The following is a 13,364-nucleotide window of genomic DNA, read 5'->3' on the forward strand; positions in this document are numbered from 1 at the left end:
GAGGAGGAGAAGTCAAGGTCGGTGTCGCCCCCGCAACAGCAGAGAATTACATCGTTCAAAGATGCACTCGAGGTACACTTGCAAGTAAAGGGATCAAAAGCGGCAGAAGTTGCATCCTCCCGTACTACACTGATGCAGTTACTCTATGACAAGGTCATCGAGGCTCAGACAGCAACGTGGGAAAACACCAAAAAAACACTCGCAGCCCACGCCGATATGCTCATGGAGAGCACCGATGACCCGTCCTTACGGAGCATGTCTGTCCAAGAACGAGAGGGAGCGTTTAAAATGTTACAACTTATCGAATCTGAAGTGGCCGCAAAACCCACTCTTACAACAACCACAAATCCTCGTCATAAACCCAGGTTCTATGCTGTTCTCGGCGGACCAGGCTCGGGAAAATCCACCATCTGCGCATCATGGGCCAAGCTGGATGGCGGCGTTATGCACATTGCCATTGGAGATATCTTACGTAGCGAGGCAAAGCGGCCTGATAGCCCGTATGCCGAAGTTCTCAAAGCCAATCTTGCAAAAGGCGCAATCGGCGATCCGGAGATGACAGTCGGTCTTATCAAGGACCACATGCGCACAACGATCAAAGCCGCAAGCGGGCCTATACACACCTATCTTCTCGACGGTACGTATGCCGTTCTCGCACAGGACAACACGTATTGTGGCCGTACTGACCCCTTCTCAAACCAGGATTTCCCCGTGCTCTTGCATCGGCCCAATACTTTGAGCGGACCGTCGGTCCTCTCAGTGGAGTCATCATCCTCGATATACCCGAGGCGACTCTCATAGATCGATGCCGCCAGCGAAACCGGTCCGATGACAACGAGGATGCCATTCGCGAACGCATCCGCGTTTATAACACCAAGTCAGCCGAGGTTGTCGCTGCCTATCACCTACAGGGCAAGGTTTCTTATGTGACACAGCCACCTGACTCGCATATCCGGCCGTGGACAGGAGTTTTGAGCGCTATGATGATGGACTCTTACTTGCCCTTGGACATCCCCGAAACCGTGCTTCGAGATGTTGTTGCTTGCGGAATCCTCATCTGGAGGTTCTGTGACATACGTTACGATCGCCGCGGGGGAGATGCTCGCTGAGAGAACTGGCGCTTTGCGTTTATCTGGGAACGGTACTCTCGCCCTGGGGGTTTAGCGTGGGGAAAGGAAGGACATATTAGGAGGATTGAATGCAACAATTATGAGGCAGCAGGTGGTGAGCGTGATTTCAAGCGGGTGTGACTCGTGGATCACCGCGGACAAAATAGAGACGACTCAGACGAAGACCGTATAGAGATAGAAGCAAATTCAGCGAAAACATGGATACACAGTTTCTTTGTTGTTGTTCTTCTTCGGGTTTCTCAAGTTGGGAACGTAAGAAAGCGGACAACCGCTTGTTATAGGAGTGAACAAGTTCAAGTGGACTACGGTCAATATTACGGATGATGCTCGATCTCCCTTTCACATCCTGGCTCTCTGCGTCTCCGTATTGCTTCGTTTGCAGAACAACGGTCTTCACTCATACGACAGCCGGTAATATTTGGTTCCAAGTACATGTCTCCAAGAAGTTATCTATCTCAACCCTCTACCTACATGCTATATCTGGCCCAAAACCATCAACATCACCGCTGTCGTCTAGCTACTATCTGCACCTGTACCCTTCTTCCCATACCCCACAAGTCCTGCACTTCCTCCTGAAAATTCTGGTCTCCATTCGGGAAGTCTCTGACACAATACACGTTCACAAGAGGAGCAGAGGCGCAGAAAGTTGAAAATATAACTGGGATTGGGTTTTATCATTACTCGCTTCTCAAGGCCATTCTAGCGGTTGCCGCCTGGGCGCGGAATGAACCAAACACCCACTCAATGATCCTTTCCTCCGCAAAGGCAATGGAGGTTGCGTAGACACGGCCAATAAGGGCATGTATTCCCAGAGCGTCCAGCAGGATCTTCTCGGTAGTACCAGCCGCAAGGTTGGCCAGAAGGAAAAGTGCGCAGTTGTCGTCCGGGGTGATACCGAGCGAGAAGTATTTGGGGTGTGGATAGCACCCTTATAAATGTACCTCTAGGAAAATCCAGCAGGCTTGGGGTATATTCTTCGCAACATCGAAGATGCACCAGAACTCTCCCGTCATTCTGGCGGCTGGGTGTATGCGCTGAACACCTCTGCTGTTAGAGGACAGTGAACCCACGGTCGTGTCGGACGGCATGTTATTTCCTGGAACGGTCTTTGATGTAGGTGATGTCGTAGATGTAGGACGTTGGTAAAGTTGATTTTCCAACGATTTGGGTGCCGGAATACCGAGAGGGAGAAACCATGGATTTGAACGCGGTGGTGTATGAGACATAAAGAGGCTGGCAGAGTACTATATAAGACTGGGAAGAGAGAGGGCCTTGTGGTGTTGGTTTGGACAGCTTATCAACATCCAGCTGATTATCATGGTTCCTGAGGAACGCTCGCTCGCAAACAAGGTGAACTAGCGGGTCCAGGGACGTTAATATAAGATAGCCGAAGCTCAAAGGGGAAACAGTCTTGAGATAATTCCAAGTTTGTAGCAAGTGTTGAAATTTCCCTGCAATGGCTGAGTACGTAGGTCAAAATCTGATATCCGGGAACCAACGGTCTCGAGTTCATGCTTCAGCTTGTTGCCAATCCAATTCCACCTTCAAGTTAGATCACGGTGGCAGCTTCGAAAATGGTGAAGCCAAACCCGACCCGATGCCGTTTGCTCTTTCCCCTAACAATGCTTGACACCAAACTGGGAACTTTTGAAATTGGTAGTCGCGACCCAGGGCGGGCGAAATGACCCCGCCGGATTGCATGAGAGGGAGCCAATCTCCGCAAGTTTTTTCTTTGGCCTCGCCATCTTTCTGTCCGAGTCCCCTCTGGTTTCTTTGCTTTGATCCTAGCCCGGCCTATTCTCATCCCTCGGCCCCAAGTCTTGCTCCTCTCACCAGTCCCGTACCTTCGTCTCCCACCCTTTCTTCCGCCATGGGTCAACCTCTCGGTGGGCGTTTCGCTCGGCCGGTTCGTGTCGGTGTTGCCGTTACTTACATGTACACATGGCGGCACTCACCAGGTACGGCCAATCTCTCTCGAGTTGTCCCTCGTCCTCAACTCACTTCTACGTCGATCTTCCGCATTTCTCATCCCCAGTCTCGTCAGTTTAACAACTGTGGTTCACAAGACCCAAAGTTGGAGTGCTCAAATCTCACATATATGGAGATAAAGGGCTAGAGAACGGTCACGACCGCCACTCTATGGAACGTTTCTTGAGATCTTGTCTTTAGAAAACCGAACTTCCCTGTCCTTCATGTTTTGTTTTCCTTTGTCCCAAGTTGGCCCGGGCCTCCCGTAGGTATTATTTCTTTCTTTCTTTCCTCATTCTACTTCTTTGCCTTGGTTTGACTCACACTGGGGTGTTGACACATCGCATTGAAGTGTGCCGAAGGACATCACCAAAAGCCACACATCAACAGTCAGATCTTCATCATCGAGGGCTTGGTCCAGGAACAAGTATCTCATTTCCCTTGGAACAGACAACCACATTGGATCTCCGTGAACAAAGCTTCAACAACCGCCAGTCGCTGAGAGTATTTTTTGTTCTTATTTGATTTACGGTGCTGGCGTGATCATGGCACCCAGTCTTCCCTATTTGCCTGCTTTTCAGATTCCGCTGGCCATCCAAACCCCAAGCTGGCGCTTGCGGGAGAAGTTCCCTAGCCCATAGACCCATTGCCCCAAAGTCCCAACAAAATTCTATTCATGAACGCGGCGATAGATGGTGGGCCAACCCACTGGTATCTCCCATGGGAACACCTGCGTCACCACAGTTCTTGTTTCCCTGTCATACCTCCCATCGAAGAACTTCCGCTCCTGGTCTACAAGTGTGAATTGATTCTCGGTTGGCGACGCACCTGGTAACCTGTATCTGTTTACCGTGGCGACATGCCTAGCCTCGACGACAACCCCTTTCTTCACGTTGCCCGCCAACTGCTTCAGAAGTCCGACCAGGTATTCGGTATGCTCGCACTCCTCGCGGATAAGAATGGTTACCCTTTTGAGCCTTGTCAACCTGTTTGTTCTCCAAGCCGCCCTAATGGCCTCGTTTTCAACAAACAATTGGAGACATTGTCGTGCGGGCAGTTCTTCGACGCCATCTTCTGTTTCGATCCACAGGCGCCTAAACTGTAAATCCAGCTCTGTCAACCCCCGGCACCGCTTGGTGATCGTGTTTCCCATGTTCACGAGCTTTGTAATCCAGGTTTCCGTTCGTTTCCTTGAAAACACTTGATCTTCAAGTGTCTGATGATGAACGAGTTGGGCCTGCCGATCCTGACCAGCCAAAGTCTGTGATGCGTCAGATCCAAATAAAAGGTGTTGGTGGTGTAGAAAACCATCGCAGCCTCACGAGAGAACTCCCGAGATACGCGCAACAGGGTGGGGAGCGGATCATAGAGCGGACCAGCAGCTCTACGGGCATCTTGGACATCGTAATGGAAGATTGGTGGGGGCAGGGTGTTATGCGGCACGATCGTGTTTTCGGAAGTGAGCAGGACGCCATACACCATATTGCGGATCTCTGCCGGCAGTTGGAAGAAGGGAAAGGGTCCCTGGGCGGCCCTAAACCGGGCGGTGGCGGCGGCGGCTAAACGCCTTAGATTCTGAGCCTGCAGTAGACGAAGTTGATTCTGGTAGTCAGCGATCGCGTGGTTGGTAATCGCGAGCTGAGCCAAGGTATTGCCCGAGGAAGCGACCACTGGGTTAGTTGAGGGGGTAGTAGATGCACTACTAGGGCCGGCAGCAGAGGAGTCCTCTACAATGGCCGTGTCTTCGGCGCTCTCGTCGACTAGATGAGAATTTGGTGTTAGATCCATCTCGATTCAAGGTTGAGGTGTGTTGTTAAAATGACGTGGCAAGACTAGGTAGGTATATATAGAAGATGGAAAGGGGAGACACGCAAAACAATGCTGGATGGAGGATTAGGGGCTGCCTTTTATCCTTTAAGTTTGGATGTCGTCGTCGTTTGGTGAGAAGCTTTGCGAAGGCAAATGACCAACATGGAAAGCTGACAAACTCAGATATCAACAGAAAAGGTGACTGCCAAAGATGTGTGCGTGTGTGGGTGTAAGGGAGGCGTAATAGGCGAAAACAAAGAGTGGGAGATATGATCCGGGCATCAAAGAAGGGAGGAGACCAAGCAAACAACCGCCGTCAAGCATGAAGGCTGACTGGAAGGACCAGGCGTGAACCGTAAAGCGCTGAACGATGGTAACATCGGCCCTTTGGGCATACCACGATACCAAGTCTCCCGACCAGTTAGGCCTGCCTGAGATCTGCCCGTGGCCCTACACAGCCCTGACTTTTGACGGGCTTTGTACCCACGCGGCCTTCATCGAAGGAGTCAATTTCGGTCATGCCCAGCATGACACAACTGCGACCGACCCTGACGCAACTAGCATCTCGGAGGCTGATATCGATGTGTTGGAAGTGTCGGCGGAGGAAGGACACGAAGCTTATAAAAAGAGACATCGGGAATATTACCACATGATGAAGCTGATGTACCCGGAGCGCTGGCAAGCCATGGTAGCCAAGAAAAGTCCGTGGAAATAAGAAGCAGTACTGGGACCGGAAGATAAACCGCCCAGAAGAGCATCGTGAGCTACGGCTCAAGTACAGCCTAGCCTAGCCGCAGAGACTGAAGACTGCAAGGCCAAAAGGGCAGCGACATACACTTGTCGGTTGCCTTTAACACGGATGTCATTAGGCTTCAGGGTGTCAAGGGGAGAGGCCAGCGGGTGGGGTTCCTCACCAACCCTCCAGGGTGGTAGCTTCTTGGATGGAGGGGAGGCTCTGACGACGAGAAGGGGTAGGAGCGGGCTTGATGGGAGTCCCCCGCCGTATGTGCTTTCGTGCCAGGCTTGGAGGGAGTCGGAAACGTCGACCAGTTTGGACCCCTGTGAAGCCAAGGCCTCCATCTACTTCTTCTTGGCCGCACGCTTCTCTCTAGCCTTCCTTTTCTTCTCCTGCTTGGCCAGCTCGGCGAGAGCCTCCTTGCTGAGATTGGGCCTAAGGCTGATAGAAGGGAGTGTAGAGGTGTGGCTTTGGTGGGAACAAAAGATAAGGGCAGATGTGTGTTACTGGCGGTGGGGACTTCCGAAAAGAAATTGTAGCCTTTGCCCGTTGACACAGAGCAAGTTGAGGACCATCCAAATCCCTACGGCAATGTCAGTTGTCCATGATTGCGAGAAACCACCATTCTGGAATGAGACTTACGGGAACAACCAAAATACAATCATCGCAAACTTCTTGGGCGAACCAGATCGGCTCTCGGGCCAACATGTCACGGAGGGACACCGTAATGGGAGAGGTTGGTGGGAAAGGGAGAGAGAAACGACGAGAGTGGCACACGGCCCAAAAGGAGTCAAAGAAGGGTAAGGGAAAGGAGATCAACTTACTTTCGCCTTTCTCTGGGGAATCATCGTCTTCGTCCTCGCGGATCTCGCCCTCCTCAAGCGAGTCGTCTTCCTCTTCGCGGATTTCTCCCTCTTCGGGAGAGTCTTCTTTATCATCAGCGGCGGCGGCGACAGATGCAGCGGAGTCAGTGCCTGGTGCGGCGACAGGGTCGGCGACAGGTGCTGCGACGGAGTTATGGTTGTCGACTTGGTCGCTAGCAATTCTGGAAGAGTTGGCGGACGATATTGTGGCCTGGTGGACTGGTGAGCTAGTAGCCGAAAGAGTATGTCGTCGTGGTGAGACAAGAGAGAGTAAAAGGGGGAAAATTGCAAGATAAAAGGTTGCTTGCGTAGTGCTATTAGGATATCTTAGGTTGTCGAGAATGGAAGTTTGGCAAATAAAGGAGAGAAGGAAGGGTGAGATGGGAGCTGGGAGCAGAAATCTGACGAGATATATGGTCAGTGGAAGGGCATTCACTTGTCGACCTGCCAGTGAAGGGGCAGCCGGGCAGGAGGGTCAAGATCGGATGGAATGGCACGCATGAATGGAGTCCTATAGGGATCAGTCTGGTGGATCCAGACTTTATACCAATCATACAATGTAGTACTGAACTCTCCCTTGAGGACTTCCCTGGCTGCCTTCGCAATCCGCTGGCCACTTCCAACCTCCGGTTGAACGCTGCCCTCAACTTCGTGTGCGTCAGTTTGGGTAGAAACACCAGGTAGGAAATGCTGGTATAGGGCGGTGATCATATCCTCCTGCTTCTTGTTCGCTGTCTTCAACTCTTTGACCTCTTTTTGTAGCGAGGCAATTTGGGCCGCATGAACGGCCATCTCCCGGCAAGAACGAATATAATTCTCATGACACTCGGTCAGGAGCTGTGTATCGACGAGCGCCTGCTCATCTAGCGGGGCATGGCAACCTTCGTCGGCCTGCTCTTCTCCCTTTGTCATGAGGTCTGGGCCGTCGGGCACCGGAGAGGGGTCGCGGGGCTCAGAATGATCTGGGTGAGGCGGAGGCAGCATAGTAAAGCTCACACACTTCCAGCTCTCTTTGTAGGTGATGGGTTGATATCCCCGCTGGGCGCAGCTCTCTTGCTACTGCCTCTCGTCTCCCTAGGTTCCCAAGTGGTGGGGACCTAGATACCATCAGCATATGTTCTCCACGTTGTTTTTAACGGTAAACAAGAACTTACCTCATGTCTCTTGTTCCTCGGAGTGCGACTACACTGTCACCGAGGAGGAGCTGAAGAAGTTTGGTCGACTGGATCGCATGGCGGCCAGAATGTATGTCCGGACTGCTTTCGTCGTCTCACAAACGGTGTATCACAAGATCGCTTCGGGTGTTAAGATGGATCGCAAGGCACGAAAGGACATCGCTAAGAACGCCGCCAAGTTCAGTATGGATCTGGCCCCACGCTTGGATATGCGCACGCTCAATATATACCTCGACGACTTGGATAAGCAGTAGTAGCCGGCAGTAATGACAATGCCGTTCACTGATACCAAACGCTTCCCGCTTTTCTACCGGCCTAGACGCACTTCTAATTTTATCAACGCAGCAGGGGAAATAGTCGATCGCATTACCAAACACACTCAGGCACCTAGTGAATCATAGGAGATTACTAGGGCTAGAGTGAAAGAGGACATTGCGGCTGGTATGGCCATCAAGGGTTTGGTAGAGCGGAAGCACCCGCTCCAAAAACTCTTTAGTGATTCTGAACTCATCATCAGGGATGTTCGGGCCTTGGGGCGCAGTGTTAGTGAGCCCGTCGCGGTGGAGAATCCCGCCCCCCCCCTTCGACTACAACGTGTTCAAGGACAAATACGATTGGGCGGACTGGAAGATCAACGGCTTCAACCTTCGCCATTTACTCCCTCACCAGGTTGCCTTGTTCCTCGGAGTGCGCTGAGTAGCGCCTTGGGCCTTTTGAGGCGTTTGCTGGGGAGGGGGGGGGAGGAATGACCGAAATCGCACTATGGTGCGACGGATCTTACTGCCAGGAGAGTAGGAGAGTGGGGAGGGAGGTTATGCGGTTAACTATAACCGCATAGACCCAACCGACTCTTATAAGTCGATACAAATCAGAAAAGGATGGCCTTACCGGAATCCCATCGCAGCGAGATACGCCGCCAAACATCAAACCTTCCACTGGAAAAGGTCCAGTCGGACCCATGCAAAATGCATTTGGAGTCACCGATGACCGGCATCCTCCACGAATTGGCCCTCAGGGTCTCGGTAATTGCAGCCATCGACACTAACACAACGCCGCTAACATCTGGCTCAGTTACGACATCTCAACCTCACTCCATCCACAGCCCATATGAGCTAACCAAAGAATTAGTCGATCACCTAGAGAAATCCGGGCAGAGCTCGAGCGCCTAGGAGAGAATCCTGGGCCTGAGGAGCCGCTGCCTCCCGCGTAGGTGGTGGCAGTGGATCCGAGGTATGCCGTTCTGAGAGGTACTGAAGCTACCCAACGATCCGGAAGCTTCCAGTTGTTGAAACGCTCCTGGCCTTGTTGGCGGTAGTTGTGAGATAAAACGGCTGCTCTAGCCTCTGCCGCCGCCATGGTGATACTGTGACGGGGCTTTACTCCTGCGGTGGTCATCGAAATCCGCCGACAGCATCCGCTGGGCTAGAAAACCGCGGAGAGTGTCATAATGGCCGCCAGTTCGACCGATTGGGGCGGGGAGGAGGACGTGGGCTTTCGCCGGCCGCGAAGCTGTCATCCGTGGGAGAGTCCGGCACGACAAAGGCAGTTTGTGGTGTGGCTCCTGGAGGAGGCCTGCGACTGGCAGTAGTACCTGCTGGGCCAGTGGAAAAGACGTCGTCGATGTTGATAATATTGTATGGCCGAGAGCACCAGGGCGGGTATCGGGAGGAGGGATTGGAGAGGTCGCTAGTATAGCTTTGTGTGTGATAGTATACCCAGTGAACCTTGGGTGACGACCGCTACGGAGGTGGTGAAGAGGCGCAAGATGGTCTGAAGATTTTGGTCTGCCGATTCGTGATTATGCTGCAACTGAAAACAGAACTTGATGCGAACGGTGAAAGTGATAGCCCTGGATGGCCGGGTGAGCTTTGCCTTTCGCGTTCTTGAAACAGATGAGTTGACGCGAGGAGAGCATGTTTTTTGGATGGAAGAAGGTGGTGGGGAAGATCCGAGGTTGACGGAAGTGGTTGGGGGGCAGATTGCTTTTGTACTGGAAAATCAGCTGTGGGTGTGAGAACATGATAGTATGTTGGAGGTGTCCCGTGTCACGTGCGGCCAGCCATGGCTCCCTTCACCAGGCCATGGCCCCACCGCACAGGGCTCCCTCTCACTCATTTCTAGACTTCCAAACTTCTCGAGTCTTCCCCTCTACAACTTAATATATTACTATTATTATTAATTCCTTTCGTTAAGTTCAGCCTATTTATAGGTTATAAGCCCTTTCGACGTAACTGTTATTTAATAACTATTGTATAAGCAATACCTTAATTTCTTCGATGTTGCGTACGACCAATAAGAAACCCCCCTATTAACCTTCGTTTTCGATGTCGAATTGACCGATAAAGTACCCTAATTAATTAATTTCGACGTTGTATTGCGACCGATAGGTTATCACCCCCCATCCCTCCCCCCCCAAATTAAGCGACGTTAATTATAACTAACCTTAAAGGAAGTAATTTAACGAAAGTAAATTAATTAATTATCGATAATATTAGTAACCTCGCTATACGATTACGATCGACCTTTCCCCTCCTACGTTACCATCGTTATTTATTCGTCACCGATTTTATAAAAATTATTTAAAGCTTATTAAATATACTAATTATTCCTCCTTAGATTATTTTACTTTTCGTTTTATTAATTTTAATAGCTAATGATTATACGATAGGTGAAATTTCTTCCCTCATCGTCCTTAAAAGCGAATTTAACGTTAATAATTAGAACTGTACTTTATAATATAAATTTAATTGCGCTAATATCTTCGAATATATTATTACCGATATTCCTAAGCCTACTAAAGTTATTAAACTTAATAAATATAAAGTTTAGCGTATTAATAGAATTAAAGCTATAAAAATTATATAAACTACCTTTAAGGATAATAAAGTTATTACTATTTTCAATATTAACGGCTAGGATTAGGATAGTACTAACCCTAAATATTTCTATAATTTTATTTGTAAAATTGTTAGTAAAATTATTAATGAAGTTCGTGTAGATATTTTGGAGGAGTATATTAATTTCCGTCGCGGTAATTTCAGTTCTATATCCTCTTTCCTCATCCGTTATAACTTCTTACGTAAGCGCGTCGTTGAATATAGCTTTAAGATTGACGAAAAGGTTAAAGTTTTTAATTTTTATAATATAATTAAACGTTAGTATAGTATTAACGTTAAATTATAGGCTATAGAGATAGCTAAAGATAAGCTTACTACCTTCTAGCTTTTTACTTATTTATTTACTTTCGGTAATATTAAGGCTCGTATAATTAACTTAATTCTTTAAATTTAGAAGTCTAATACTATTTTATCGGTTATCAAGATTAATAATAAGAAGGATTCTAATAATAAAAATTCTTCATTTACTAATAATAAGGTCTATAAGGATTTTAAGTATACTACTTATACCGATTGTGGTTAAATTATATATAAGAGTTTTAAAATATTTCCTATATAATTATTATTATAACCTTCGTATAACTAATTGCTAGTAGTACGACCCTAATTAGGCTCCTGCTAATTAGTTTAAAAAGAAGGAAGCTATTAAGAAGAAGGCTACTAATATTAGTACTACCGCCGTAATTAGAATTATTAATATAATTCTAACTACCTTTAGTATTATTAGATTTATTTTACTCTTTAGTAATTTTAGTTATAAAAGTTATATTAATACTTATATTAAATAGAATTTTTATTAGAATTTATAGCGAGATTAAAGTATATTAATTCTACTTTATATTAGATGTAATATTTATTGTATAATATTGTTGAAATTTAATAAGCTTTTAAGGCAATATTAAACTTTATAAAAGATTTCGTGGTCTATAATTTAGGCTATAGATTTAATATTTTTAATCATATTAAATAGTTTATAGATTTTTGACCTTTATTAGAATTAATTAAATATATTATTAGCGATAGTATAGTTACCCTATTTTACTATATTAGTATAATCGAATTAATAATACTAATAACGATAAATATTCATATTGGAATCCTAATTAAAAATATTATTTATTCCCTTTTAATACTAGCTAATTTATTATTAATTAGGGTTCTTTTAAAAGGCGGCTTAATCTAGGATATGAAAAGTAACTAAATTAATTTATAGAATTAGAAGTAACTATTTAGTATAATTACGTTAATGAATTAGTAGTCCTTCTGATTATATAACTTTATAATTTCACTTAGTCCAAAATCGAAACTAAGAACGTTATATTAGCTTTTATTAATTATTTAATAATATATAAAAGGATAATGTACGCTAGAAACGAATAAATTATAAAAACTTATTAGGAAGTAGGTATTATATTTAATAATATATGAAATTATATTTATTATAGTTGTATAAAAGTAAAGGCTATTAATATTATGCCTAAATACGCTTATGTAATCACTACTATTCTAATTTAATTTATTCGAGCCGATATTATTTAGTATAATCATTTAAACTATTTAGCATAGCGCTATTACGTCTATTTTGTATATAAAAATTCTAGCTATTATTAGGTAGATTTTTATAAGATTAAGGGAGAGGCCTTTATTAAATTGAAATAGTTTAAGAAATGGATTGAGCTCTAGATAGGTTTTAAGGTTAAGATTATTAGCTTTAACGGTAGCCTAGAATAGGGTTTACTAATTAAAGAATTCTAGAATAGTTAATTATATCGGTAGATTAGAGAAGAAGTTATTCAAATTTATAAAACTACAATATATACCCTATAGATGAACGGAAAGTTTGAAAGAGCGGGTGTAATTATTATAGAGTGTACTAGAGCCCTAATAATCGATTTTAAAATACTTCCCTATCTTTAATCCTTTATAGCGTAAAATGTAATTATAATTATAAATCTAATATTTTAAAGGTTAACCTAGAAAATAAAAGACCTTATAAACTTTTTACTAGAATTATACCTGGTTACCTCAAAGATGAAATCAAGCTATAAATTAAGTACTTGCGTAGTTATTTCTATACTATATACTATTATATTAAACCTTAAAAACGTATTAAAGGAGATAAATTCGAGGAACATAATCGACCAAGCTGCTTAATCGGTTATAATGACGCCTATAGTTGTATTTATTGGATTTAGAACCCCGAAATTGGTTAAATTATATGCGCTAGTGCGGTTAAATTTATTAAAATAGATTAATCCGAATCTCTAGAGGAGGGGGCTATTTAATACGCTATTATCTTTAGCGATTAAATTATTTAGGAGACTAAAGATATTACCAAAAATAATATTTAATATTGGATTAACATTATTAATATTAGCGTACCAGTAGACTCCCCAACCCTATTTTAATAGATTACTAATAAGTTTAATCTTATAGAGAAGAAAGACGTAGTTTTCGAATTCCTTCCAATTTACTACCTTATTCCAAAAGCTACAAGGTTTTTAGAATTAGTACCGGAATTATCGTTTCTAGCGCCCGAACTGTCGTCTCAAAAACTCTAACCGATATCCCTATCACAAGATTACCTATAACTGCCTTGCACATGCACGGCTCCTACCATAGGCAATCGAACCTCGTACCGTACTATTACTACTATTAGCCAATAGTATATTACTTATATATATACGTATAAGTTTGGTTCTAAATATAGCTTAGCCCTACCCTATATCGCCAGACCTCTATACACTTCTCCCTCTTCCTCTCTTCGTATAACTATATATATCCAA

General features: G+C 45.5%; 3 protein-coding genes across 3 annotated transcripts; 1 reads left to right on the forward strand and 2 right to left on the reverse strand.

The window, feature by feature from the left end:
- Positions 1–288: 288 nt before the first annotated feature.
- Positions 289–1,109, forward strand: B0H65DRAFT_429645 (adenylate kinase-domain-containing protein; the record flags this gene model as incomplete). The annotated part of the gene is made up of 2 exons (XM_062824838.1): positions 289–637; positions 703–1,109. The coding sequence occupies 2 exons, from the start codon at positions 289–291 to the stop codon at positions 1,107–1,109; spliced, it is 756 nt and encodes a 251-aa protein (XP_062680049.1).
- Positions 1,110–3,655: 2,546 nt separating this feature from the next.
- On the reverse strand, positions 3,656–4,886 carry B0H65DRAFT_558593 (uncharacterized protein; the record flags this gene model as incomplete). Its single annotated transcript, XM_062830106.1, is given in 2 exon segments — positions 3,656–4,288; positions 4,300–4,886. 2 exon segments carry the CDS (start codon positions 4,884–4,886, stop codon positions 3,769–3,771), a joined length of 1,107 nt encoding a protein of 368 aa, XP_062680050.1. The 3' UTR covers positions 3,656–3,768.
- A 1,101-nt stretch (positions 4,887–5,987) lies between these two features.
- Positions 5,988–7,490, reverse strand: B0H65DRAFT_443120 (uncharacterized protein; the record flags this gene model as incomplete). Its single annotated transcript, XM_062825614.1, has 4 exons — positions 5,988–6,084; positions 6,151–6,226; positions 6,468–6,733; positions 7,054–7,490. The coding sequence occupies 4 exons, from the start codon at positions 7,488–7,490 to the stop codon at positions 5,988–5,990; spliced, it is 876 nt and encodes a 291-aa protein (XP_062680051.1).
- Between the last annotated feature and the right edge of the window lie 5,874 nt (positions 7,491–13,364).

The sequence above is a fragment of the Neurospora tetraspora genome (genome assembly GCF_033439725.1).
Source record: "Neurospora tetraspora strain CBS 560.94 chromosome Unknown B0H65scaffold_5, whole genome shotgun sequence".
NCBI classification, from domain to species: Eukaryota; Fungi; Ascomycota; class Sordariomycetes; order Sordariales; family Sordariaceae; genus Neurospora; species Neurospora tetraspora.